Source organism: Umbelopsis ramanniana (assembly GCF_025399195.1).
Source record: "Umbelopsis ramanniana AG unplaced genomic scaffold K450scaffold_49, whole genome shotgun sequence".
Classification (NCBI taxonomy): Eukaryota; Fungi; Mucoromycota; class Umbelopsidomycetes; order Umbelopsidales; family Umbelopsidaceae; genus Umbelopsis; species Umbelopsis ramanniana.
This window is the reverse complement of record NW_026252135.1, coordinates 84,447-109,990: the sequence shown is the minus strand read 5'-3', so window position 1 is coordinate 109,990 and position 25,544 is coordinate 84,447. Positions and strand designations below refer to the sequence as shown.

Genomic DNA, 25,544 nt, shown 5'->3' with positions numbered 1-25,544 from the left:
AAGGATTTCTTTAGAAATTCGAAAAAATTGGTTGTGATGCAGCCGTTTTAATTAAAAAAATTAGGTGAGTCAGAGATAATTGATCAGCCAAAAGAACATCAGCGTCTCATAATGCTCATTTACACTTGCGTGTCGAAGTCCGTGTCGCTCGGATGGATATACTTGTAATTGATGTGGTTTTTCTTGTTCGTTCAAAGCGGTTACCAGCTCCTCAGTGTTTTGGAAATGAACATTTTCGTCGATAAGGCCATGTACAATCAGTAGTCGATTAGCCCTGAAGTTAATTTGGGTCAGTATCCGAGATCATCAGAATCAGAACAAATACCACAGACGAGACTCACTTTTCAGGGAACTTGAAGACATAGTTCATAACGCTGCCTCGACGATAGCCCTCCGGGTTCTCTTCGATGTGACCCAAGTATCGCTCAGTATAGGCAGAGTCGTACAATTCCCATCGTGTCACTGGAGCCCCTGCTATGGCAAGCTTGAATATTTCAGGGAACTGTGCAAGTCCCATTAACGATAAATAGCCACCATAGGACCAGCCATTGATTGCAACTCGATTGATATCAATGACGCTGGCTAGTTCTCCGGCGGGGGTTGGTTGCGCTCCAATTTTCTCACGGGCTACATAGTCGATAGCCTCTAGCTGATCGTTAAGTTCCACTGTGCCTAATCGCCTGTATATATAAGATTCGAATTCCAGCCCGCGATCGGACGAGCCCCGCCCGTCCACTATCAGAACGGCAAAACCGAACTGGACAGTCATGAACTGTCGCATCAACCTTGGGAATTTATAGTCATTGCTAACCAGCTGTGATTTAGGGCCACCATAGACGCTCAGAAGCGTTGGGTATTTGGTACCGGGTACGTAGTTATGCGGCTTGTAAAGGCATCCATAAATGGTGACACCTAGTGGGTCAGCGAAGTCTTTTTAGTGCCAATCTTCACACAAAAAAAGAAAAAAACCAGGGTTCACATTTACCTTCGGAGTTGATAAAGTTAAATATCTGACCTATAGGGAGTTCTCCAACAATCGCGGGGAATCCTTGACTGTTATCGTCGGGAAGCATATCTAAGTTTGCTGACCTTGGCGGACAATGCCCAACTTTGGGTCCGGATTCCATAAATGAAGTGGTGTCTTGAAAACTTCTTATTGCGTTAGGACTTGAGCCTTCATCTTCCAAAGGGCGAGACAAACATGGTTGAAGGCTGTAGCCTCCAACCTTGACTGTCGGTAATATATCGTTACTTGTATGTGATATATACCGTATGATATTTACGGGTGCAGTTTTCATGCTGGAGTATGTGTCAACAAATCGACAACAATCATCTTCCATGGTTATATTGTGGCTGAAGCCAAGTTCGGTCAGTCGAGCAATAGGACTGCCTTGATTTGATAGGTGGTCGTTATGATATGATGCAACATATAGATGCGATTCTAGTGGAGTGTCCTTCTTTGCCATGAAATATATCAGCTTCCGCCGCTCGTCCACACTTATCTGCTTATCCAGTACACACCAATCGCCTGACGTGATAGCGTGCATGTGCGGCTTTTCTTCATCAACATATTTCGTTATCAAATATATATGTCGGTATCCCGTTTTTTCCGACGACCAAATGAATTGAGTCTCTGTATCCTTCCGTCGTCGGCCACGCTGCTGTCTATGCTTGGTATCAGGGGTATCAATAAATTTGAATATGTCGCAGACATTAATCCACAAAGTGTTGTGCTCCTCTAGCAAAATTTCCGCAACATCTAACAGCCAATCATCTCCAGGTGACTTGCCAATGGGGTCCAACTGAAATTGAGAGACGGGGATTCGGACCAGAGCCATGTGCTTCTGAAGTCGGGATAGCAATTGAACCCAAATGCTACGGGAGTATAGTAGTAGGTTAGACATATTTGAATGGTTCGCAGTTATAGCTATGCTCAGTTACCTTTTGCCGTCCGGCATCCAACCAAATCGTGCAATATACTCCATCCAAGGAAATGCTTGCAGCAATGTCTGATTTGATATTCTTTTTGTAATCATCCGTTGTGGTGTACCATAAACCGTACTATCGAACTCAACAATACAAATATCGCTTTTTGCATTTTTGGATCCTGTTCTTGGATAGCGAAATTGATCCAATTCTCCATCTTTAATCCCTGGAGACATTGACGTTAATGGCAATCCTGTTGACTTTGGGATGAGGCAGATGTCAACCTCCAGCTCAGAAGTTTCCAAATACAGTATACTTTCAAAGCTGGAGTCAATGGGTGGACACCAATGATATGCCGAGAACCGATGGAACTCCTCCTACAACCACGTCAGTCCCTACCTTAGTGTGCCAATTCTTGTTAAAAAAATTATTCATATACGTACCTGCATCACAAATTCTGCTACACCACACATTAGCGTCGGATCTTCGCTTGTTGCACAATGTGTTAGCTGACATTCATTGCCATAAAAGTCGGACACCCAGATATCTCGACCACGAATAAATGCTATGGCATCACCATGTTGACCTCCAAATTTGATGTCATATCTGGTATTGTTATCTTGCTGTTTCTTGGTGTTATGATCACCATGATTGTATGAGTTGATGGGAGGATGTTGTCTCAATATAGGAGATGCCGGACTCTCCATGCTTCTGGACATCATTAAAACCGAACTTGGGATGCTACTAAGGGGGCGAAGTTTTGAATCCTAATGAGGGATGAAATCAGAATGACAGGTTTCTAGATATTCTGGCGTGATTCAATGTCTTACTTTGCCAATTTCACCTAATAGGGCCGTGCCAGAGCAACAAAGAAGGACTTTAGTGTCATGGATGAGGTAGGAGGTGATACCATGCATACGGAAGGGATTGATCGACGCCGTATCCCAATATACGGTACGGCTATTTACGTCCGGATCAGCAGAAAGGTCGGAGAAGACGTTGTTCCAAGGCAATGCCCGATATTGTTCTGCGTCGTCTATGGAGAGAATTTTCCATGTCAGATGTTGTAGTAAGCAATGAATCGTGCGAAATAATTCAAGTCATACCTAATGGGCTCTCATCAAGATTTTGCAGATCCACTGAATACAGGCGTAAATGTCCCATGGTTGGAATCGTACTACTGACATCGTTGGATAGGAAAAAGAGGCGATTGTGTGCGGAATCAAACCGGTAATCTTTGATAGTAATAAGCGCTGATGGAGCAGCCTGAGATTGAATGGAAGCTCGAACATTTCGGACTTGCCGCCGCACCTGATCCCAGGAGCAGTATGGCATTGGAAATCGTACTCACTATCAGGTGTGCTGGCTGGTTGGCTGAGTACGGCATGAACTGCTAGGACGAAACCCCGCATTTGTGACTTCTGAAATTGTGGCCCATTTCCGTAAATTACTGGAACTCAGGAAATACCAATTAATTATAAGGTGAAAAGATGATATACTGCCTCGATAACATTGAAAAAGTCTATAGCAACATCTTAACTAATGTACTTTTGGCTAGACCTTGGTACAATGGTGGTTTGCCTGGTTAAGCATACATTCCAGCATTGGCGGCTTTGTGACTTTTGATCCTTATGAGGAATCAAACTCCGTTCGTAGGAACTCATTTCAATTGACTCAGCGTCTTTACTTTCTTCTTCCCACCTAACTCTTCTCCCTACACACTCACTATGAAAGGCTACGTTGTTGAACAATGGCTCAAGGGCCCAGATGATCTAAAGCTCTCAGAGACTAATGTGCCCGTACCAAAGGAGGGTCAGTTGCTTATCGACGTCAAGGCTGTCGGCCTCAACTTCTTCGATATTCTCATGGTAAACTTGACGTAGACTTAATTGTTGGTATATGATATCGCCTCGTAACACTTTATATGATAGATCCAGGGACGCTATCAAATCAAGCCTCCGTTTCCTTTCATTCCAGGTGGTGAATTTGCTGGTGTGGTCTTGAAATCAACCGTCTCTCAATACAAGCCAGGCGATAGAGTGTTTGGATCCGGAAACGGTTTTGCTGAACAAGTTGTTGTTGAAGCCGAAAAATGCATTCGCATTCCTTCAAAACTTTCATTCGAAGAAGCTGCTGGCTTGTACATTACATACCCCACCTCTTATGCCGCTTTAGTGCTCCGAGCTAAGCTTCAACCTGGTGAGATCTGTCTTGTCCATGCTGCAGCCGGTGGTGTTGGTATTGCAGCTGTGCAAATTGCCAAGGCTCTAGGTGCCACCGTCATTGCAACTGCTGGATCTGCCGAGAAATTGGAGGTGGCAAAGAAGTATGGTGCGGACTTTTGCATTAACTACCGTGACAAGGACTGGACCAATCAAGTCAAGAAGGTGACTAAGGGTCATGGTGCCGATGTCGTATATGACCCCGTTGGAATGATTGATGAAAGGTTCGTATATGGCGAAATGTTATATAATGCGAGGATAACAGAGTTGTAACATTTATGTATCTACTTAGTATGAAGTGCACAGCATGGAACGGACGTATTCTCGTTGTCGGATTTGCAAAGGGTACATTCGAGAAAGTTGCTGTGAACCGAGTTCTTCTCAAGAACATTTCTTTGGTTGGTGTTCACTGGTAAGTGGTTTTCATCGTGTTTATGGATACAAAACCGAGTTTTTGACTGTTGTGACCTTTTCTGACCAACGTTTGTCTACAGGGGTGCTTACTTCAATTTCGAGAAGGAAAGTGTGCCAGAGGTGTGGAAGGCGCTTCTTGATATGCTCGAGACGGGAAAGCTGAAGTCTGCTATCTATGAAAAGGTCTACACTCTTCAGACGATTCCTGAGGCCCTCAATGCTATTGCCAACAGAGAGACATACGCCAAGGTTGTAGCCAGAATCGGAGGACATGACAGCAAAATCTAAATCTATCAGGATATGTTTAGAGTGGGATGCTGATGTATTATGGGTTGTATTACTATCTTTGTGTATTCGTACGTCTTACCATATGCCATTTATGCTACTGCAATGTAGAATAAAAAGTTGCCTTTTTGTATACCTGAGCTTTACGGTAGAGGTCTTTGTATGACTTTGGAGCAAAAATTGTGAAAAAACACTTTCTTTCGTATTCAGTCATGTCCTGAGAATAGCTTATGTCGACACAACAGCCAATTCAACAGCAGGTTGGAAAATGTAACACCTGATACAGCTAGTCGATGATGTGAAGCTCCATTTCTGGAATGAAAGCAGCATGCTAGATGCTCATTTCTATCAATGTATGTTGTCAATCATCTACCGTGATGTTGATCATTTACCAGTTCATACAACGAGTGTATCTCCAGGATGTGTTGCAAACTCGAACATACTACAGTGACCACCGCGGGAGTAACAAATGAAGCTACAAAGCATTGTGAAATGTGCTGACAAACTAAATCGGCGATATTTGAAAAAAAGAACTTTTATATTTACCCTTTTCCGTTATATTATATTGAATACGCATTCACTGGGATATCAATTGACTCATAGAATATAACGAGTCCGGGAAAGGTGTTCCCACTCGCATCCCCAATAGAAGGTCATGAAGCTTCCAAGCAAGAATCAAGCTTAATAAATGTTTAAATCTGTAGGCGTACGTAGGCAGTAAAGAGCAAAGTCTGGCTTAGTGCACCGTCTAGGGGCTCAGGTATGCCGAACTATAGGAACTCCCTGATAATTTGCTTTGTGCTTGAACGGGAATCCACATGCTTTGTTCTCCTAAAGACAAGGCTTTCAACCAATCATATTATCAATTAACGTTCGGCCAGACCTGCTTTTCAGCCATCTTTCACAACAATGGGAAAAAGGCGTCTGCAATTGACAAGCGATGCTTTAATGACCTTTTTGCCCTATAAACAGCTACGTGTCCAGTTACACTTCACTTTCCTTATATTCCATCTTTGGCATACGTCGATATGATCGCTCAAAAATGCAATTAAATTTGGTTTATGGTGCTTTCTTTACGACATAGCTTAGTTAAATCTTCCATACAATACATTAGTTGACATAATTGTTGGCTTTTTCATGCTGACATTTAAAATTTATAGTGCATTGAATGAGCCTTTAAGAGCTGATTCGCACAAGTGACAAGTCCAAAAATACAAAGAGAGATATGGAAGAGGTATAAAAATACATCAGAAAAAGACCTCAGTAATAAATGTTTTAAAATAAATTCGCTCCTTTGGCATCACGATTACAGTCGCTTCACCCTTTACCTGCCTCCCTTCTCCAGCGAGAAATTTCCCTCCCCCTTTATGTGTATACAGTAAATCATCACGTTCCGACTCCTGGATTGCCTCTTACTGTGTATCGAGAAATCGGGTCGAGAAGTATAAAAGGATTTCTTAAACCATAGCCGTATGAGCTGTATCCGATCCCATTCGTTCCTTTCAGGCAGCTGTTCGGACAAACCCACCCATTACAATCCTTTTTAAACAATGAAGCAAATTCAGCCTCTTATCACAGCTGCTATCCTTGCCATCGCGCTTGTTGCATCCACCAGTGCTGCTCCGACCCAAGACAAGCGATCTCTTCTACATCTAGATGAAACAATCGGAAATCTTCTACACACTGATATCGATGTCCTTGGAAAGGTAAAGTGGGAATGGCTGGTATATCTGCATATAAAATGCATTACTAGAACTGAACTTAAATTCATTAGGACGATCTCTTGAAAGTTTGCTTGCATCTCAACTTGAGCGGTGGCCCATTGCCAACTAAATGCAATGGTCTCATTGATACAGATAATCAAGAAGATTGTGGTTGCGAAGACGACGACGATAAAGACCACGGCAAAGGTGATGGTGACCATGATGGTGACAAAGACCACGGCAAAGGCGATGGTGACCATGATGGCGACAAAGACCACGGGAATGACAAGGGAAATCATGACGCTACGAATCCTGATGACGAAACAGGACATCCTGGAGATCATGACGGATCCGGAGAAACACCAACGGGCCCATCCGATGAAGACTGTGATTGCGGAGACGACAACGATGATGATAATGACGATGATGATGACAATGACAACGACGATGATAACGACGACGATGATGACAATGATGATGACAATGACAACGACGATGATGATGACGATGATGATGACAATGGTGATGACCATGACAATGACAACGACGACGACGACAATGACGACGACAATGACAATGACAATGACAATGACAATGACAATGACAATGACAATGACAATGACAATGACAATGACAATGACAATGACAATGACAATGACAATGACAATGACAATGACAATGACAATGACAATGACAATGACAATGACAATGACAACGACAATGACAACGACAACGATAACGACGATAACGATGACAACGATGATGATGATAACGATGATGAAAATGGCAACGACGATGACAACGACGATAACGACAACGACAACGACAACGATAATGACAATGACAATGGCAACGAAGATGACAACGACGATAACGATGATGACAATGACAATGATGATGATACCCCCAAGGATCAGGGTGAAAGCTGCAGTGGAGCTCCAACCACTAGACACAGTGACAAGACTTGTTCGCCCGTTGAAATTAGCCTCAAGGCAACTCTGCCCGATCTTGATGTTAAGATCAATTCCATCATTTCTACTGTTAGTAACAGAGCACAAGTTCTGATAAGCGCAAAGGTCAATACTCTCCTCGCTGGAAAATCTACAACCGAAGCAGCACTTGAAGGTAATACTCTATTTGCATAACTTTCATGATTAAAAAGTCTCTAACAGCTTCTTTCCTCATCAGCTAAGGTAAAGGCAAGCATTGAGCTACTGAAAGGTGGAATTCCCAAGAAGGACACCATCACTGTTACCGACTGTGGCAGAGACCATCCCAATGCCATCGTTATTGATGCTGTGGTAGACCACCTCCTCAATATTAAGGCACAAGTTCGTTTGAATCTCTCAAAACTACTGGGAAGTGTGTCAAGACCACTTAACCGTCTGCTCGATGTTCATTTGCAAGCTGTCATTGACGGTCTTCTTATTGTCAAAGCTGACGCCGAATTCTAAAAACCGCAATATCCAGAGACCATACAACAATTTATTATATTTCAAATTCGGCATACACTCAAATTTTCCATAGATATCATACTATGGGCCACAACCTAGGATAGTCCCCCATTTCATCGATATGATGAAATCATGGTTTATGGATGCCTCATCTGCCTGTACTGATTAAGAGCGTTTTATAACTGAGCATCAAGCATATTCCCGTTTCAATAAAAAAGCATATTCAAGAGATTTGAACTGCCCTCTTGACAACGCTGGATTATAGGTAGTCCATATATGATTTCGCCATACTAAATGTCAAATAATAAAATATCCTGAGCATTTACTAGATCACTTATGGTTTAAAATAAGATGCTTAATAGCCAAGTGCCGCTCTACGAAGATCCAGCGCCTTCGTTCGTCTATCCTTGTAGCGTGATGAAATTTCGCCCGTCTCCGGATCAGATGAAGACCAATTATTTACGTCGTCATCAGGGTGATGTCCTTCAGCCCACATATTGAGTCTATCCATATATTGAAATTCTTTTTCAGCTCCAAATACAAAATCATCCCTAGGTCTTTCAGGCCGGGGTTGCATATTGTGCCAATCCTCCATCTCCTGCCTAGTAGGAAACTTTGTTTTTCCGCTCCAACAGCGTGCTATAACCTTGCTCTGAGATTGCGATATCGGAAATGGAACTATGCGGATTGGTAGGCCGATGAATGCCAATGTTGGATTATTGATGTAGAAGAGGTGCCGGTATAAATTATGTACTCTCTGCCCATCGGTGATGAGTTTCTCTCCTTCTGAACGAGTAAGGAAAGGTAAGCTAAATAGATAGCCCGTAGCAAAGACGATGCAGTCAATATCGGTGAGGCAGTTTCCATCTTGTAACTTGATAGAGCTTGACTGGCCATCATGCAAAAACTCTTTAATCTCTGGAATTTTGGCTACTTGAGACACACTGTTAGGGTCCAACGGTGGTAAGCTTGAAGCTCTAACTGATTGGTACACTTTTTTGGCGGTAGTTAGAGCTTCCCTGGCAACGTCGTTTGCTGATGCGGAGTTCCCAACGACCAAAATATTCTATACCAGACGTATGAAGGATAATGAGCTATACCTCTAGCTTACAAAGTCGCCTGAAATAAATACTATACCTTGCCATTGAATTCTTGAGGTTCTCGATATTCTCTAGAATGTATAATCTTGATACCATTATCTCTCTGCTGCTCCATTTCCTTGTAGCGCTTCAGACCATCAATATCAGGTATGAAGGGATCATAATAGTGACCATTAGCAACAATAAGTGCATCGAATGCATCGACTGAAGTCTCCCCTGTTGCTATGTTGAAATACGTTATCAACCACTCATTGTCCTTATATTCGGCCTCAGTGACATTTGTGTTATATTGTACAAGGTCCATTAGATTCTCGTCTTTCTCGAAACGCCGAATGTAATCTAATACTGATTCATGACCTGGGAATTCAGGAGTTGCTTCTATAAACGGGCGATTTCGCAGGCACATTACGTCTATGGGTAAATTGGTGTGTAAGTTGGAGTAGATAGCGGATGCTGGAACCTTGGAAGGATCTTGAGGAGGGCCATGTTGGGGCTTTATGTTCGGAACGGGCGTTTTGATACCGTAATTAGGTGAGTATATCCTATTTATATTCGTTAACGGTCTGATATATAAAGTTCATACAAAGGGTATCGGGTCGATACTTACCAAGTTCCTCCAGAGTATGGATTTCTATCAAAGACTCTAATTTTATCAAAGTAACCTTCGTCTTTGAGCGACTTCGCACTGATGAGACCACCGATACCTGCTCCAATGACAGCAACTCGTTTGATTGCTCGAGGGAATGGTGTAGTGGCGGCGATAGAACCCATATCTTGTCAGCAATCTGCAAAAGTTCCGTACGAATGGCCGACCAGAAAGCCGTCACAAAAAAAGCTGCATCTCAGCTGAGCAGTTTTTCCCCCCTCCAGATCCAACTGACAGATCAGTATGCCAAAAGTTACCAGAACTAGAACTCGATTACATAAAGAGGCGGCTCCAAAGATCAAGGATAGGAAGTTTGCTGTAAAGGAGAAGGAAGTATTGGAGAAAATTGATACAACTCACGATGAGCCACAGGTAAATGGAGACGTTTCAAAGGATCTCATTGCAACCTATGCCGACGGCAAACCTCCTAATATGACTACTATATAGATTGAGACAACAGAAGCAGGACTAGAGGAGGAAGATGGTCCAGTGAGTAAGCGTATGAAGAGAAAAATGCGACACGACAATTGGATGCAGAGTGAGTTTTTTCATCAACAATGCTGGAGGTAGTAAGCCACAAGTATATCGACTAATAAGTTTGTTCCGAAACAGAGCTCGATCAAACATACAACAAGTTGGACAAAAAGAAGAAGAAGAAGGGAAAGAACTCCCTAGCAGTTGACCTTAAAGACTTTGGCAGTATTCTCTCACAGATCCAAACCACTGATAAGCCAAGCGAAAGTTTTGTAAGAGGAGCTCAACCGGCACCCAAAAGTCCTTTCCCGGACACAAATCCCAAAGTCACTCGTAAAAAGACTCGAAAAGCAAATGCGTAAGTTGAGATTAAAGATTAGAGTTGTAGCGTAAAATCCGATCCGATAATGTGATTCTGACTAGCTTGTATATTGTTTACAGGCTGCAAGAAATCATTCGCTTCCAAAACGTCCTTCAGCATTCTGCATTCAAATCAAATCCCATGGAAACCATCAAACAGCATGTTCAAAACACTTTCCAATAGAATAGCATAGAATATAATCGTCAGCAACTATATATACATAAATTTTCACCATTGTAACATCAGCTTTGGGGAGCACTTCTTTGAACATTACCAAATTTGGACAAATCCGCATTCAGCGAAATGTTTTCAAAACATTGCCTTCTTATTCATCCAATTTTCTGCTCACCACCTTTTCATCCTTTTGATCTTCTGTTTCTACAAAAAATCATCATTTCCTGAGAAGCATGATTCACACAAAGCATGCTGCTATCCGAAAATGTTGCGGGTTCATCAATCTGCGAGTAGGAGTCATGCTTATATGCTTTATCTGGGCAGTGAGTAAAATACAGACTACTCGACGGTACTATTGATTTCAAACAGAAAAGACTCACTTTTTGAATAACGTAGGCTTTCAGCATATACTGTGCGGTTCTGGCATTCATGAACCAAAGTCGTAAGTAATACTGAATAACCGAGATGGCCCGTAATTTCATATCTCTGACCTGCTAGTTTCATAGCCTTCTTTACCTACTTTCCACAAATTGCACTTATCATCTGGGGTGTAGTCAACCTCATCTTTGGTCTCATTGCTTTGTCCGGTATAACCGTTGCATTTTTGGTAAGCATCTCTTATGTAACGGTGTGACATTTACGATTCTGGATCGTTAACACTACGTTGAAGAACTTTACCATATTTTTACGGCCCTATACGCATCTAGCTTGGACAGGCACTTTCCTGATTCTTGCCGATACCTTTGCTAATTTCGTTATTTACGTTAATCAACGTCCAACCTACGTAACAAATTGCGTAAATGATGCCTCCAATCGCTTCCAGAACGAGCTGAAAAATGCTTTTGGCGGAATGACCAACGTAACGTTGGATCATTCATCTGATTTCTACAATTGCTCCAGGTTATGGTCGGACGAACTGAAGCTATCAATATTAGTACTACTTTTAATGCTGGTTATATACGTAAGTAAATCAGAGTGTTTTGTAGAAGGCAGACGGTTGATCACTCATATATGTAATCTTCAGACATACTGGATGTTTATCATTTGGTCCTTCTCTCAGAAGCGTCGATCTCTTATGCAACAAGGAATGGTTGCGGCAGCAATAGAAACTGGCATGCCACCGGGCCCTATTCCTGGGGAATTGGTTGACCTTCCGCCCAGGGGTTACGGTGGAGAATACGAAGATAATGTTGTTGTATTAGAGAACAAAAAACCAAGAACACGGCGTGAAATGTTCAGCAAAACTCCAGCAGAAAGTCTATATAACTTTAAAATCGACCCGAAAGGTCATGTTCTTGGACTTGATGATGTAAACCATGGATACTTATGGACGAGTGATGGTCGGCCAGCATCAGCTGTCAGCGCACGAACAATGTACAGTAACAGGTCACAGAACTCACGACGTGGTTTGATAGCAGACGACGATGATGTCCAATCCCAGCATTCCGAATTCAGTAGAAATGAACTTTGCTAAAGGTTGAAAAAGTTATAATATACCCTAAGACGTAGTTTGATAATAATGATCGAACAATAAACCAATGTATTTGAGAAACACTGTTTGCACTGTATTCCTTGCTTGGCAAGTGAAACGTTTGTAGAGAAAGCTCCTATTTCTACTGCGGATTTCATTTTTTCCAGTAATGGTTTTGGAATCAACGAGACATTAGGTCTTAAACTACTTCATAGATTTATGGATGAAGCGGTGAAGCTGAAGTTTCCCTTTTTATTTTGATTTTAGCTGTGAAAAACAAAGCTTGGCCATTTGCGGTGGGATGACTTTAACTCTGGAAATTTCCAGCCAAGACAACTCAGCTGTTGATCTTCATTCACTCTCGAGACAATGTCGTACGGCGCACAATATTCAGCCCCACCTCCTGCTTATGATGAAGAGGCACAGGAGCCTTTCTTGAACAATGCTCAAGACGACATGTTCAAGGAAACTGTTGCAAATAGTTCAGTAGAAATTAGAATGCGTAAGTGATTTACCCAAGCGTCCACTAACTTGTTCAAACTGGTCATTAATAATAGCCTTCTAGAATTCGTTCGAAAGGTGTACTCCATTCTCACAGCTCAGATACTCTCTACCATTGTCATGTCGTCCGTCTTCATGTATAATACCAATGCAAAGACCTGGGTACAATCAAAGTAAGTGAATATAACAGTCTCCGATTGATTATGAACGTTATGCTGCGGTACAGTAGTAGGAAGAGTCTCTAACTTGGCATGTTTATTCAGCATTTGGGCTCTTTATGCTTCCATGTTCGTTACTATGGGTACCCTCATTTTCCTCCTCTGGAAGTCACGTTCCACCCCGTTAAATTACTATTTGTTGGCTGCTTTCACCGTTTCAGAAGGATATCTTGTTGGCACAGTTGGTAAGTATCGTTCTGAGCAATTGTCGTCATTAGCAACAGAAAGGCTAATGAATTGTTTCAGTCACTTTCTACGAACAAACTGTGGTGTTACAAGCTCTAATTATCACATTTGGCGTCTTTGCCGCATTGACACTGTTTACACTTCAATCCAAATGGGACTTTAGCGGGATGGCTCCAATGTAAGTCGCTATTGCTCATTTCACATAGAAGATAGGTCGTCAGTACTAATTCCATCAACTCTGCCAGTCTTTTCGCTTCTCTATGGGTACTTATCCTTGTTGGATTTGTGCAAATTTTCTTCCCATTCTCCGAAGGTTTCCAACTCGCAATCGCATTTGCTGGTGTTCTAATCTTTTCCGGTTATATCATCTTTGGTAAGGCATTGACAAAAACGATCTGGTGGTGACGAAGCACAAGATAACTTACCCCGTTCTTGATTCATAGATACATATATGATTTTCAACCGTTACTCACCTGAGGATTATATCTTGGCCTCTGTCAGCTTGTATATGGATTTCATCAATCTGTTCCTTCGCATCCTGCAAATCTTGTCAGCAATGCAAAGAGATTAGATCCCATGTATACCATATTTCTTCTAAATCAGACCAAGGCTTTTCTGTATGAGCAAAAGATGGACGATGCTGTCGTGCTCTAATTTTCCTGATAAATAAAGATATGCAGTAGTTTTTATGGAAGAAGACAAGCGATGTATTGATTGTTTTTCAATTTATTGACTAGCAAGTTTACGCAAGGTATCCTATGAGATCATGCTCAAGACATTGACCAACAATCAAATTAACAGCAACAAACTGTCTAAACCATGAAGTCTTGGGGGGTACTACTATTTAAATACAAATGATTACAAACGAGCATCAGGGAAGGTACGAAGAGCCTGACGGACACCAAGATCTTGCATAATTTCTTCAGATCCACCAAGAATAGCGGCAAATTTGTATGTACGTTGGAAGGTTTCGATAACACGACCCATACCAGTCTTGGTGATACCACGACCACCAAAGATTTGGGTAGCTTCATCAGAAATGTTGTGTGCTACACGAGTAGATTGGTACTTGAGCAAAGCAATGGGACCGGCAAGCTTAACGGTTTGCTCAGCATATGACATGTTGACCATCTGGTAAGTAATGTTCTCCAACCAGTTTTGAACACTCTCAATTTGGGCGATCTAAGAAGGTGGATCAACGTCCATTAGCATTCATACTGCCGAATATGACAAAAAGCAATTGAAATAGTTATGTACCATATTAGCAAGCTTGCTGCGAACAACAGGCTGTGCGCTGAGCTTCTTGCCAAAGACGACACGTTGGTTGGTCCACTTGAAGGTTTCTTCAAGGACATGACGGGATCCAGCAACGATACCGCAAATAATGGCCCATCTCTCGTGATTGAAATTGGCCCTGTGAGTGAAGAAAACGTCAATGCATGTTTTGCATCATGGCAATCATCTAGCATCCAACTTACATGATGACTTGGAAACCCTTTCCTTCCTTGCCCAAAAGGTTTTCAACTGGGACCTTAACATCTTCAAAGGTGATGTAACCAGTACCAGCAGCAATGGAATAAGAGGTCTTGATGGGCTTGACCTCCAAGCCATCAGACTTCTCAACCAAAAGCATGGAAATACCCTTGGCAGTGCGAACAGCCACACAGAAATAGTCGCAGAAGACAGCTAAAGCACATCATTAGTCAAATGCGTCGGAGTACAATGAAGCATAAAAAAGAACATACAGTTGGTAATCCACTTCTTGGTTCCGTTGACGATGAAATGCTTTCCATCAGCAGACAATTTGGCAGTGGTACGAATACCAGCGACATCGGAACCAGTGAAAGGCTCAGTAATGGCAAGGCAAATGCGCTTTTCACCAGACAAGACTTCGGGAACGATCTTGCTCTTCAAAGCGGGAGAACCAAAGTTGAAGATGGGAGGAAGTCCAATGGTAAGACCAGCGGTGATACCGTCAGCAAAACCTGGAGTTCCAAGACGAGCAGTTTCCTCATGAGCAATCATCTCGTGGAAGTAGTCAAACTCCTCAGGCTTGACACCGCCAGGGAGATTAAGACCTTGCAGCCAGGGACCAGGTCCAATTTGAGCAGCCAAAACACCAGCAGCACCAAGCTTCTTGTTCAATTCAATGGTAGGGGACTTGCCGAGATCTTCGTTGACGAGAGCTTCTGGAAGCAATTCATCGTAAATCTTACGGATAGCGGACCTGAACTTGATGTGAGACTCGCTATAGGATATGAGAAGAATTAGAAATGGTCACAAGGCGAGACATTACAAAAATACATACGTAAAATAAGGGCTCTTGTGTCCTTGCCATGCACTGGCCTCACCATATGGTACCTTAGAGATAGTACCAGGAGTATACATCTCAATAACAGGCTTCTCATTGGCAATGGTACCAATCTTGAGCTTGGGTGCATATTTGAACAAGACTTCTTGTCTATGCAAACCGTAAAACTCTTCAGTGGCATCCTTACCAGCAAGGTCCATAATAACACCAGCACCACCAGGGTGGAGGTCAGCGAATGTGGTCATGTTGAAGACCTCGGAGTCAATGATGATCCAACAGTCCTCAGGAGTGTTATGCTTCTTGACTTCTTCTCTAGTGAAAGACTTAAGTTCAGGCATGTTGGGTGTGAGTGGGGAGGCAATGAGGGGAAATGTATATTGTGAAGCAGCCTTATTTTATCATACACTAAGCACATTTCCATTTTACATGTGATTTTTTCATACAGAAATGCTCTGCACGTGACTACCCCGCACCTGGTGTCCAATCACTTTTATTGCCTGTGCGACTGCATGTGAAAGACAAACACGATTCAGTAAGAATCAAAAACATCGCATGATTGCTTTGCTTGCTGACTGAGCCAATCTACTCACCTTTTTATGCTCTTTACGACTCCTTCTTCGCATTACTGAGAGGGCATCGGCTACGCTGTTAACGCTTCTTACTTCAGGGCTGCCATTGGAGTAAGTAACTGATATGAAACAATGCCATTTTTCCCTGCCTCCTACCTTGCAGATCGGGAAGTCTCCCTCTTTCTTTTCTTGTGTTTTTTCGATTTGTGCTCTTTTCGATGTGAATGCTCTCTTTTATGTGACCTTTCTCGCTTCTTGGTCAAATCATAGTCAAGCTCTTCATCCTCTGGTATCAATTCATACTTTGTATCAGGGCCATTGAAACATTCCGATGGCTGCCGCGGTATTGAAGAAGCGGTCGGTTATATTGTATCACAAGCACACATTTCACAATTCAACTCCTACTTACCAGATGACCCTTGCCACCACACTTTCGGCAAACAACGCTCATCATTACGGCGTCTGTCAATTCTATCGGTGCGCGATTGAAGGTTGAAGCCACATTTCCCTTCTTCCTATTCTCAAGCTCTCGTCCATAATTCACATTGCCAGTATCTGTTGCGGTGTGCTATTAGCTATATAGGAATGGGTGCGCATCTCTTCGGTATCTGATATGTACCTAAATCGTCGCCATTGCCTTGGTTGACATATTTCATAGAGAGTCCAATTTTAACTTTTCCGCTATCGTCCTCGTCTATATCGACAATTTTTACCTGTGGTAAGAAGGGTTAACGATTTATTTCGAACTTCGCAAATAGATGGCTTGAACAGCGTACCCATACAGAATCGTTGACTTGTACAACATCAGCACTGCATAATTGAAACATGGGTGTTATGGATGAATAACAGGATGAGACCAAGGTCATGTTGAGTAGGACAGAACGGAACCTACACTTCTTCCACTCTGTGGTTCGACAGCTGTGTAATAGACGGCGTTGTCAGTGGCTTCGTCAATTCAATTCATCTTGTCGGATATCCGATACGTACCTGCGCTCTATGGACTAAACCTTGCTGCGTAACGTCCACCATTTGTATAAAAGCACCAAATTCCATGATTTTGACTACGCGACCTTGGTGAATGGAATTTAATCGTGGCAAAGACGGATCATTTGAGAGCTTTGATCTCCTGGATCGAGCTTCATTGTCGCGGCTTTGGCTAGAAGAAGACTTAAACTTCTCGTATGCAGCCAATTGAGAATCTAACATGATCAGCACTTAGTTGCGAAGTTCAATGTACGGGTTAGGGTATGTTTGATATTTTCAATGGTCCAGAAAAAAAAAAAAAGCTGACTGGAAGTATGACAGGTTCTGCGTGACAAGAGAAGGAAAGACCCAAAGTATAACAATCATTGCGTGGCAAAGCTACATTATCATTCCAGAGATCCCTGTCGATGCTCGATCGTGATCTTCTGGGATTCGACTGTCTATTCTAGGATGGCGACGCATGTCTTCTTCGTCATCATCGTCTGGTGCAGGCCGCCTACGTGCTATTTGTCTATTAATGTCTTTCTCCGTGCTATCTGCCCTCCAACGCCATGCTGAGTATATTGGCTCATATTCCTAATTGAAAAACAAACAAATGAATACCCCCTTCCATGTTGCTAGCCTAGTAGATAAAAACTGACCTTCAGCTGACTTTTAAAGCCTTCATTGGGATTGATACATAATCGCTTTCCTTGGACGAATTGATATGCTCGTATAAAGTCGACTCGAAACGTTTCCATTATATATGCAATTACAAACGTAGGACTTCTTGACATGCCTCCATTGCAACATGCTAATACCTTCCCACCAGAGCTTATTGCATTGTTGAAGAGTTTGGTGGCTGTAGGGAACTGCGGTATTAAGTTTTGTAGTGGTGAATCTGACACCTCGATGCAAGTAAATTCAAAAGATGATGCCAGAACGTTTGTTCGAAATATAGTGGATTCTTTGCTGTCAAAAAAGCATACTATGTGTGTAATGCCTTTAGACTTCAGTGCTTGGGTATCACGGCAAGCTGAGTATGGACCCAGGAAAACGTTAGGCTAGTAAAAAAAGGTTTTAGCAATGCTATGACTATCACAATATGAAATAAAGCCGCTTTGTAGAGTGAGCCAGAACGGTATCTGTCAGCAACAACCACTACGTACCAAGATCTCTTGAATTTCTCGTCTCATCTCATAACGCCAGTCGTCCAAGTTGTTGCCAGCTCCACCGTGAGCCATCAGTAAATCACTGACTGGTGCTTGACTATCACCGTGGTGAAAACCTATGGATTCCATTGAAGAGGTTTGCATCAGGCAGGCGGGGGAAGAACGTCTCCCAGACATGCGCACTGAGGGAATAGGAATTGGAAAAATAAAAAGCTGAATTTATTTCATACAAAGTACTGACATCACTGTTTCTTTTGTAACTTTGCAACTTTTCGCAGTTGCGATTTTTCACTGTACATAACCAACCCCACCCTCAGTCTACCCATTCAAACAAGCTTTCACTCATTCACCAACCGTTTGAGCGAGAATATAGCTATTTGGATTTGGTTATTTTGAAATCCCGTTTTTTTTTTCTGCGTTTTGCATCACGCCTTAACGATCGATTACTTGTTGAACTGATCCAGGACTTTGACCAATCAGCAACTAGACTCAATACAACATGGCTGAAAACGCTGCAAAGGCAAATCAATATCAATATTCGGCAAACGCAAGTTTAGTCTTGCAGGCAGATCGAAAACATCTCCCTCGACGAGATCAAGAACCCACCGGTGAACCCGAAACTCTTCACGGTCGAATCGATCCCAGAGAATTCGGTAGTCGTGCAGTCAGAGAGGCTCCTAAAGACAAGGAAGTGAAGAAGAAGAAGGCCGAAAAAGCTGAAGAAATTGAAGAGCGTAAGCGACGTAAGAAGGAACAACGGTATGTTGGTAAACTCGGTCTTGTTTCGTTTCGCGGCTTCGTGTTTTCTAATCCATTTGCTCTTGTGCAATTGTCCCATTACAGAGATCTCAACCGTGCTTATGGATTTTCTTCGGTCTTGGCGGCTACAGATGATTTTGAGGGTCTCAACTATCGACCCCGTACCAAGGAAACACGCGCCACTTATGAACTCATATTAGCTTTCGTTCACGAATTTCTTGGTGATGTACCACAAGATGTCATTCGAAGCGCTGGCGATGCTGTTTTGGACACACTAAAGAATGACGCGCTTAAAGATTTTGACAAGAAGCGAGAAATAGAAAGCATCATTGGATCCATGGCTTCAGAACGATTTGCACAGCTCGTCAATCTCGGCAAGAAAATTATCGATTACAACAGTGGTGATACTGAAGCTATGAATGTTGATGAGAATGGCGACAAGATCGGCGAAATTGATGATGAACTTGGTGTTGCTGTTGTTTTCGACGAAGACGAAGAAGAGGACGAAGATGAAGACCACTTCGAAATTAGAGATGAAGACGATGAGGATGACGATGATGTGCCAGCTGGCCAAGTACAGGCTGAAGAGATGGAAGAAGACGAAGAGGCTTCCGACGAAGACATGGATGGCTTCGAATCTGTTCAAGCTGGTGGTTTACAAACTAGCCGTCGTGGAGCGCAAAAAGATGCTGATAAAGTTCAGCCCCATCAAGTTGACGCTTTCTGGTTGCAACGTACTGTAGCTACGCATTATCCCGACCCCCACACAGCACAAGAGAAGGCAACCAAAGCCTTTGAAATTATTTCATCGGACGCTATCAACACTCGTGATTGTGAAAATGAACTGATGGCATTGTTCGAGTTTGACAAGTATGATTTGGTCAAGATCTTAACACGAAACCGGGACGTTATACACTGGTGTACCAAGTTGGCAAGAGCTGACGCTGATGCACGCGCTGCTGTTGAACGAGAAATCAAAGACAAGAACCTTGGTTGGATTTTGAGCAACATTGATGGAGAACGTGAAGGAGCCACTGAGCGTTCAGGCGAAGCTATGGATGTTGATGAAGAAGCACCCAAACGTACTCGCGGTCAAGTGCCTACTCAAGCTACCCTTGCACCAGGAACTACCGTTGCTCCCCGCCAAATGGTCGATTTGGATGCACTCAAATTCGAACAAGGCTCCCATCTCATGTCCAATAAGAAGGTCAAGCTTCCCGATGGTTCTTTCAAGAAGACTCACAAGAGCTACGAAGAGATTCACGTTCCTGCACCCAAGCCCCGAGCTTTTGCTGATGGAGAAAAGCTTGTCCCTATCAAGAGTCTTCCTTCATGGGCTCAAGATGCTTTTACTGGTGCTGAGACTCTCAACCGTGTACAAAGTCGACTTTACCCTACTGCATTCGGAAGTGATGAGAATGTTTTGTTGTGTGCGCCTACCGGTGCTGGTAAAACCAATGTTGCTATGTTGACTATTCTGCATGAAATGGGCAAGTTCCGTAATGAAGCTACAGGTGTCATTGACCTCGATGCGTTCAAAATTGTGTATATCGCTCCCATGAAAGCTCTAGTTCAAGAAATGGTCGGTAACTTTGGCTCTCGTCTTAAGCCCTATGGTATTCAAGTGGCCGAATTGACGGGTGATCGTCAATTGACCAAGCAGCAAATTGCTGAAACTCAAATCATTGTCACAACTCCAGAAAAGTGGGATGTTATCACTCGCAAAGCGACTGATCGTAGCTACACCAACTTGGTGCGTCTCATCATTATTGATGAAATTCATTTGCTACACGACGAGCGTGGTCCCGTTCTTGAGAGCATTATTTCTAGAACCATTCGCAATATGGAGCAAACTCAAGAATTGATTCGATTGGTGGGTTTGTCAGCTACCCTTCCTAACTACGCCGATGTTGCAACTTTCCTTCGTGTCAACCCTGACACTGGTTTGTTCTTCTTTGATTCTACCTACCGTCCTTGTCCTCTTAAGCAAGAGTTCATTGGTGTCACTGAGAAGAAGGCCATCAAGCGATTGCAAGTCATGAACGAGATCTGTTATGACAAGGTGATTGGCCAGATCAATCAGCGTGAAGAGAATCAAGTTCTCGTTTTTGTTCACTCTCGTAAGGAAACCGCCAAGACCGCCAAGGCTCTTCGCGACATGGCTCTTGAGAAGGATACCATCACACAATTCCTGAAGCAAGACTCAGCTAGTCGTGAAATTCTTCAGTCTGAAGCTGCCACTGTCAAGGATGCCAATTTGCAAGACTTGCTTCCTTATGGTTTTGCTTGCCATCATGCTGGTATGACTCGTGCCGACAGAACACTTGTTGAAGAATTGTTTGCCGATGGACATATCAAGGTCCTTTGTTCTACTGCTACATTGGCTTGGGGTGTCAATTTGCCAGCGCATGCTGTCATCATCAAGGGAACCCAAATCTACTCTCCAGAGAAAGGTCGATGGGTTGAATTGTCACCACAAGATGTTCTTCAAATGTTGGGTCGTGCAGGTAGACCTCAGTTTGATACCTATGGTGAAGGTATCATTATCACCGCGCATGCCGAACTACAATACTATCTGTCTTTGCTGAACACGCAGTTACCAATCGAGTCTCAATTCATTGCCAAGTTAGCTGACAACATGAACGCCGAAATTGTCTTGGGATCTATCCGCAACCGTGATGAAGCAGTCCAATGGCTTGGTTATACCTATCTCTACGTTCGTATGCTTCGCAACCCTACCCTTTATGGTATTACTATGGAGGAGGCAACAGAGGATCCATACCTAGAACAAAAACGTGTTGATATGGTCCACTCTGCGGCTGCTGTCTTGGACAAGTGCAATTTAATCAAGTACGAGAAGAAGACGGGACGATTCCAAGTCACAGAACTAGGTCGTATTGCATCTCACTTTTACATCTCTCACAACTCCATGGCAACCTATAATCAACATCTCAAGCCTATGATGAGTCACATCGAGATGTTCCGTGTCTTTGCCTTGTCTGAGGAATTCAAGTACATTCCTGTCCGTGAAGAGGAGAAGTTGGAGCTCTCAAAGTTGTTGGAACGTGTCCCTATTCCGGTTAAGGAATCTTTGGAAGAACCAACCGCCAAGATTAATGTCTTGTTGCAAGCCTACATTTCCCAGTTGAAGCTCGATGGTTTCGCTTTGGTCTCGGATATGGTGTATGTTACTCAAAGTGCTGGTCGTATCCTTCGTGCCATCTTTGAAATCTGTATGCGCCGTGGATGGGCTCAACTCACCAAGAAGGCTTTGGATCTTTGCAAGATGGTTGATAAGAGAGCTTGGTTGACCATGTCTCCCCTTCGACAGTTCAAGTCTATGCAAATGGATTTAGTCAAGCGCATTGAGAAGAAGGAATTCCCATGGGAGCGTTATTATGATTTGAACCCTCAAGAAATCGGTGAACTTGTGGGTCAACCCAAGGCGGGAAGAACTATCTACAAATTTGTACATCAATTCCCCAAGCTGGACTTGCAAGCACACGTACAACCCATCACACGATCTCTTCTCAAGGTCGAGCTCACTATCACGCCTGACTTCCAGTGGGATGAAAAGGTTCATGGTACAGCTGAAGCCTTCTGGGTGTTTGTTGAAGATGTTGACGGAGAAATCATTCTTCACCACGACTCATTCATTCTCAGAGAACGATATGCTGAAGAAGAACATGTCATGACTTTCACTGTTCCATTGTTCGACCCACTCCCACCAAATTACTTCGTTTCTGTGATTTCTGACCGCTGGCTTCACTCTGAGACCAAGCTCCCAGTGTCATTCAAGCATCTTCTACTTCCTGAAAAGTATCCTCCACACACTGAGTTGCATGATCTTCAACCTCTTCCCGTTTCCGCTCTTCGAAACCAGGAATACGAAAGCATCTATAACGGTACCATTGCACAGTTCAATCCTATTCAGACGCAGGTCTTTAATACCTTGTATTCAACTGACGACAATACCTTCATTGGAGCTCCTGCTGGAAGTGGCAAGACTATCTGTGCTGAATTCGCTTTGTTACGACTTTGGAACAAATCACCAGGTGCCAAATGCGTCTACATTGCTCCTTTCCAAGAGCTAGCGGATCAACGTCTTGCAGAATGGAACAAGAAGTTTGGTCAAGTAGCTGGTGGTAAAACAATTGTATCTTTGACCGGAGAAACCAGTGCCGATTTGAAGCTGTTGGAGAGAGGAGATGTGATCATTGCTACCCCGATGCAGTGGGATGTCATTTCCAGACGATGGAAACAAAGAAAGAACGTTCAGAATATTGCTTTGTTCATTGCTGATGAAGTACACTTGATTGGAGGCGACCTTGGTCCTACTTATGAAGTTATTCTCTCACGTATGCGCTATATTGCCGCTCAAACCAAGAACCCTATTCGCATCGTTGCTTTGGGTACCTCTTTGGCTAATGCTCGTGATGTTGGAGAATGGCTCGGTGCTACCTCTCACTCGGTTTTCAACTTCCATCCTTCTGTTCGACCAGTACCACTCGAAATCAACATTCAAAGCTACAACATTCCACACTTTGCTTCCTTAATGATGGCCATGTCCAAACCCACCTATCTTGCCATCAACGCTTATTCACCAGAAAAACCCACCATTGTCTTTGTGCCATCACGAAAGCAATGTCGTCTCACCGCGACTGATATTCTGACATTCTGTGCTGCTGATGATCAACCTGACCGCTTCTTGAAGTGTAACTTGGAAGACATCCAATCTCATTTGCAACGTGTCCAAGACCCATCACTTGCTGAAATGTTGGAACATGGTGTTGGCTTTTACCATGAAGCCTTGAGCAAGCAAGATAAGCGCATTGTTGAGCAGCTGTTTGATTCAGGTGCTATCCAGGTTGTTGTCGCTTCTAGAGATACATGCTGGGGCTTGCCTATGAACTCTCATATGGTCATCATAATGGGCACTCAGTATTTCGAGGGTAAAGAACATCGCTATGTTGATTACCCTATTCCGGATGTTCTCCAAATGATGGGTCGCGCTTGTCGACCTCGTGAAGATGATACGGGTCGATGTGTGTTGATGTGTCAAGCTAACAAGAAGGAGTTCTACAAAAAGTTCTTGTACGAAGGATTGCCTGTTGAGTCCCATTTGGATCACGCTTTACACGACCACTTCAATGCAGAAATTGTTACCAAGACCATCGAAAACAAGCAAGATGCTGTTGACTACCTCACTTGGACCTACTTGTACCGTCGCATGGCTTTGAATCCTAATTACTATGGACTTCAGGGAACCACACATCGTCATCTTTCTGACCACTTGTCTGAACTGGTTGAGAATACCTTGAACGATTTGCTCGAAACCAAGTGTATCACCATTGAAGATGAAATGGACGTCTCGCCACTCAACCTTGGTATGATTGCTGCATACTACAATATCACATATACCACTGTCGATATGTTCAGTGTCAGTTTGAAGAGTGCTACCAAGCTCAAGGGTCTTTTGGAGATTGTTTCATCTGCAACCGAGTTTGATAACATTCCTATTCGACATCACGAAGACAATGTTTTGAAGCGAATTTACGATCGTTTGCCTGTGAAATTGGCATCACCCAAGTTCAACACTCCTCGTATCAAGGCCAACATTCTACTTCAAGCTCATTTCTCTCGAACCCAATTGCCACCGGACCTCCAATCAGATCAAACCCTTGTCCTTAGCAAGATGATCCCATTATTGCAGGCGTGCGTAGATGTTATTTCTTCAAATGGATGGCTTTCCCCTGCACTTTCCACTATGGAATTAGCTCAAATGACTGTCCAAGCCATTTGGGATCGCGACTCACCACTTAAACAGATACCTTACTTTACAAGTGAAGTCATCAAGCGATGCGAAGACAAGGGCGTCGAGTCGGTGTTTGATATCATGGAATTGGAAGACAGTGATCGTGATGAAGCTCTGCAAATGGATCAACGCAAGATGAAGGAAGTTGCTCGCTTCGTCAACCGATATCCCAATATTGAAATTGGCTTTGAAGTTGCTGACGACGATGCCATTGCATCGGGTAATGTCGTTAACGTCAAGGTTCAGCTTGAGCGTGAAGGCGATGACGATGACGAGGACCTCGGTCCTGTGTTGGCACCTTACTTCCCTGGTACCAAGGATGAAGGCTGGTGGATTATCATTGGTGATAGCTCATCAAAGACCCTTTTGGCTATCAAGCGCATCACCCTGCAGAAGAGATTGACGGTCAAACTAGACTTTGTTGCTCCTGCCGCTGGTCACCATAACCTCAAGCTTTATGTCATGTGTGATTCTTACAGTGGTTGTGATCAGGAATTAGATATGGAAATTGATGTTGCCGAAGGCGAAGAAAGTGAAGGCGATAGCAGCGAAGAGGAAAGTGATGACGAGTAAATGTAGAGACTACAAAAAGTTCCCTTTTCTTTTTTTAAACAACTTACCTTTTTTTTTCTTTTTGATTTCATTGATGTGATTGTTTTGTTCATATATAAAAAGAAAAAAATACGTTTTATTATACAATTTTCCAGTTCTTGGTCTTTGATCACGACTATAAAGTACATACGTGCCTTGTCATCATCATGAGCTGGACACAGCGTTCCCGGACATGAACGACGCGACATTCCATTGCCCCCCGAAATCG

General features: G+C 43.1%; 11 protein-coding genes across 11 annotated transcripts; 6 read left to right on the top strand and 5 right to left on the bottom strand.

Moving 5' to 3' along the window:
* Position 1: 1 nt before the first annotated feature.
* On the bottom strand, positions 2 to 3,392 carry K450DRAFT_251880 (uncharacterized protein). Its single transcript, XM_051590787.1, has 7 exons — positions 3,033 to 3,392; positions 2,757 to 2,962; positions 2,370 to 2,693; positions 1,942 to 2,303; positions 986 to 1,875; positions 342 to 912; positions 2 to 274 (listed from the first exon to the last, which is right to left on the bottom strand). Exons 1-7 carry the CDS (start codon positions 3,259 to 3,261, stop codon positions 70 to 72), a joined length of 2,787 nt encoding a protein of 928 aa, XP_051442487.1. The 5' UTR covers positions 3,262 to 3,392; the 3' UTR covers positions 2 to 69.
* Positions 3,393 to 3,627: 235 nt separating this feature from the next.
* On the top strand, positions 3,628 to 4,987 carry K450DRAFT_251876 (uncharacterized protein). The gene is made up of 4 exons (XM_051590786.1): positions 3,628 to 3,794; positions 3,858 to 4,372; positions 4,441 to 4,560; positions 4,643 to 4,987. The coding sequence occupies exons 1-4, from the start codon at positions 3,654 to 3,656 to the stop codon at positions 4,848 to 4,850; spliced, it is 984 nt and encodes a 327-aa protein (XP_051442486.1). The 5' UTR covers positions 3,628 to 3,653; the 3' UTR covers positions 4,851 to 4,987.
* A 1,341-nt stretch (positions 4,988 to 6,328) lies between these two features.
* Positions 6,329 to 8,375, top strand: K450DRAFT_301904 (uncharacterized protein). Its single transcript, XM_051593759.1, has 3 exons — positions 6,329 to 6,553; positions 6,622 to 7,675; positions 7,739 to 8,375. The coding sequence occupies exons 1-3, from the start codon at positions 6,398 to 6,400 to the stop codon at positions 8,002 to 8,004; spliced, it is 1,476 nt and encodes a 491-aa protein (XP_051442485.1). The 5' UTR covers positions 6,329 to 6,397; the 3' UTR covers positions 8,005 to 8,375.
* K450DRAFT_251867 (uncharacterized protein) lies at positions 8,182 to 10,046 on the bottom strand. Its single transcript, XM_051590785.1, has 3 exons — positions 9,712 to 10,046; positions 9,142 to 9,646; positions 8,182 to 9,070 (listed from the first exon to the last, which is right to left on the bottom strand). The coding sequence occupies exons 1-3, from the start codon at positions 9,873 to 9,875 to the stop codon at positions 8,360 to 8,362; spliced, it is 1,380 nt and encodes a 459-aa protein (XP_051442484.1). The 5' UTR covers positions 9,876 to 10,046; the 3' UTR covers positions 8,182 to 8,359.
* K450DRAFT_251865 (uncharacterized protein) lies at positions 9,707 to 10,870 on the top strand. Its single transcript, XM_051590784.1, has 4 exons — positions 9,707 to 10,122; positions 10,198 to 10,288; positions 10,363 to 10,582; positions 10,666 to 10,870. Exons 1-4 carry the CDS (start codon positions 9,994 to 9,996, stop codon positions 10,766 to 10,768), a joined length of 543 nt encoding a protein of 180 aa, XP_051442483.1. The 5' UTR covers positions 9,707 to 9,993; the 3' UTR covers positions 10,769 to 10,870.
* A 17-nt stretch (positions 10,871 to 10,887) lies between these two features.
* K450DRAFT_251859 (uncharacterized protein) lies at positions 10,888 to 12,388 on the top strand. The gene is made up of 5 exons (XM_051590783.1): positions 10,888 to 11,082; positions 11,156 to 11,201; positions 11,266 to 11,366; positions 11,430 to 11,720; positions 11,784 to 12,388. The coding sequence occupies exons 1-5, from the start codon at positions 10,993 to 10,995 to the stop codon at positions 12,231 to 12,233; spliced, it is 978 nt and encodes a 325-aa protein (XP_051442482.1). The 5' UTR covers positions 10,888 to 10,992; the 3' UTR covers positions 12,234 to 12,388.
* A 190-nt stretch (positions 12,389 to 12,578) lies between these two features.
* Positions 12,579 to 13,849, top strand: K450DRAFT_251857 (uncharacterized protein). The gene is made up of 6 exons (XM_051590782.1): positions 12,579 to 12,732; positions 12,796 to 12,904; positions 12,995 to 13,134; positions 13,196 to 13,313; positions 13,381 to 13,508; positions 13,579 to 13,849. The coding sequence occupies exons 1-6, from the start codon at positions 12,600 to 12,602 to the stop codon at positions 13,704 to 13,706; spliced, it is 756 nt and encodes a 251-aa protein (XP_051442481.1). The 5' UTR covers positions 12,579 to 12,599; the 3' UTR covers positions 13,707 to 13,849.
* On the bottom strand, positions 13,547 to 15,981 carry K450DRAFT_251853 (uncharacterized protein). Its single transcript, XM_051590781.1, has 5 exons — positions 15,444 to 15,981; positions 14,881 to 15,383; positions 14,614 to 14,821; positions 14,393 to 14,549; positions 13,547 to 14,317 (listed from the first exon to the last, which is right to left on the bottom strand). The coding sequence occupies exons 1-5, from the start codon at positions 15,782 to 15,784 to the stop codon at positions 13,994 to 13,996; spliced, it is 1,533 nt and encodes a 510-aa protein (XP_051442480.1). The 5' UTR covers positions 15,785 to 15,981; the 3' UTR covers positions 13,547 to 13,993.
* A 1-nt stretch (position 15,982) lies between these two features.
* K450DRAFT_251843 (uncharacterized protein) lies at positions 15,983 to 17,394 on the bottom strand. The gene is made up of 6 exons (XM_051590780.1): positions 17,003 to 17,394; positions 16,908 to 16,933; positions 16,792 to 16,825; positions 16,635 to 16,728; positions 16,425 to 16,570; positions 15,983 to 16,350 (listed from the first exon to the last, which is right to left on the bottom strand). The coding sequence occupies exons 1-6, from the start codon at positions 17,219 to 17,221 to the stop codon at positions 16,168 to 16,170; spliced, it is 702 nt and encodes a 233-aa protein (XP_051442479.1). The 5' UTR covers positions 17,222 to 17,394; the 3' UTR covers positions 15,983 to 16,167.
* A 222-nt stretch (positions 17,395 to 17,616) lies between these two features.
* Positions 17,617 to 18,222, bottom strand: K450DRAFT_177724 (uncharacterized protein; the record flags this gene model as incomplete). Its single annotated transcript, XM_051584272.1, has 2 exons — positions 17,617 to 18,042; positions 18,148 to 18,222. The coding sequence occupies 2 exons, from the start codon at positions 18,220 to 18,222 to the stop codon at positions 17,617 to 17,619; spliced, it is 501 nt and encodes a 166-aa protein (XP_051442478.1).
* A 221-nt stretch (positions 18,223 to 18,443) lies between these two features.
* K450DRAFT_251833 (uncharacterized protein) lies at positions 18,444 to 25,483 on the top strand. The gene has a single exon (XM_051590779.1). It carries the CDS (start codon positions 18,650 to 18,652, stop codon positions 25,295 to 25,297), a length of 6,648 nt encoding a protein of 2,215 aa, XP_051442477.1. The 5' UTR covers positions 18,444 to 18,649; the 3' UTR covers positions 25,298 to 25,483.
* The last annotated feature ends 61 nt before the right edge of the window (positions 25,484 to 25,544 follow it).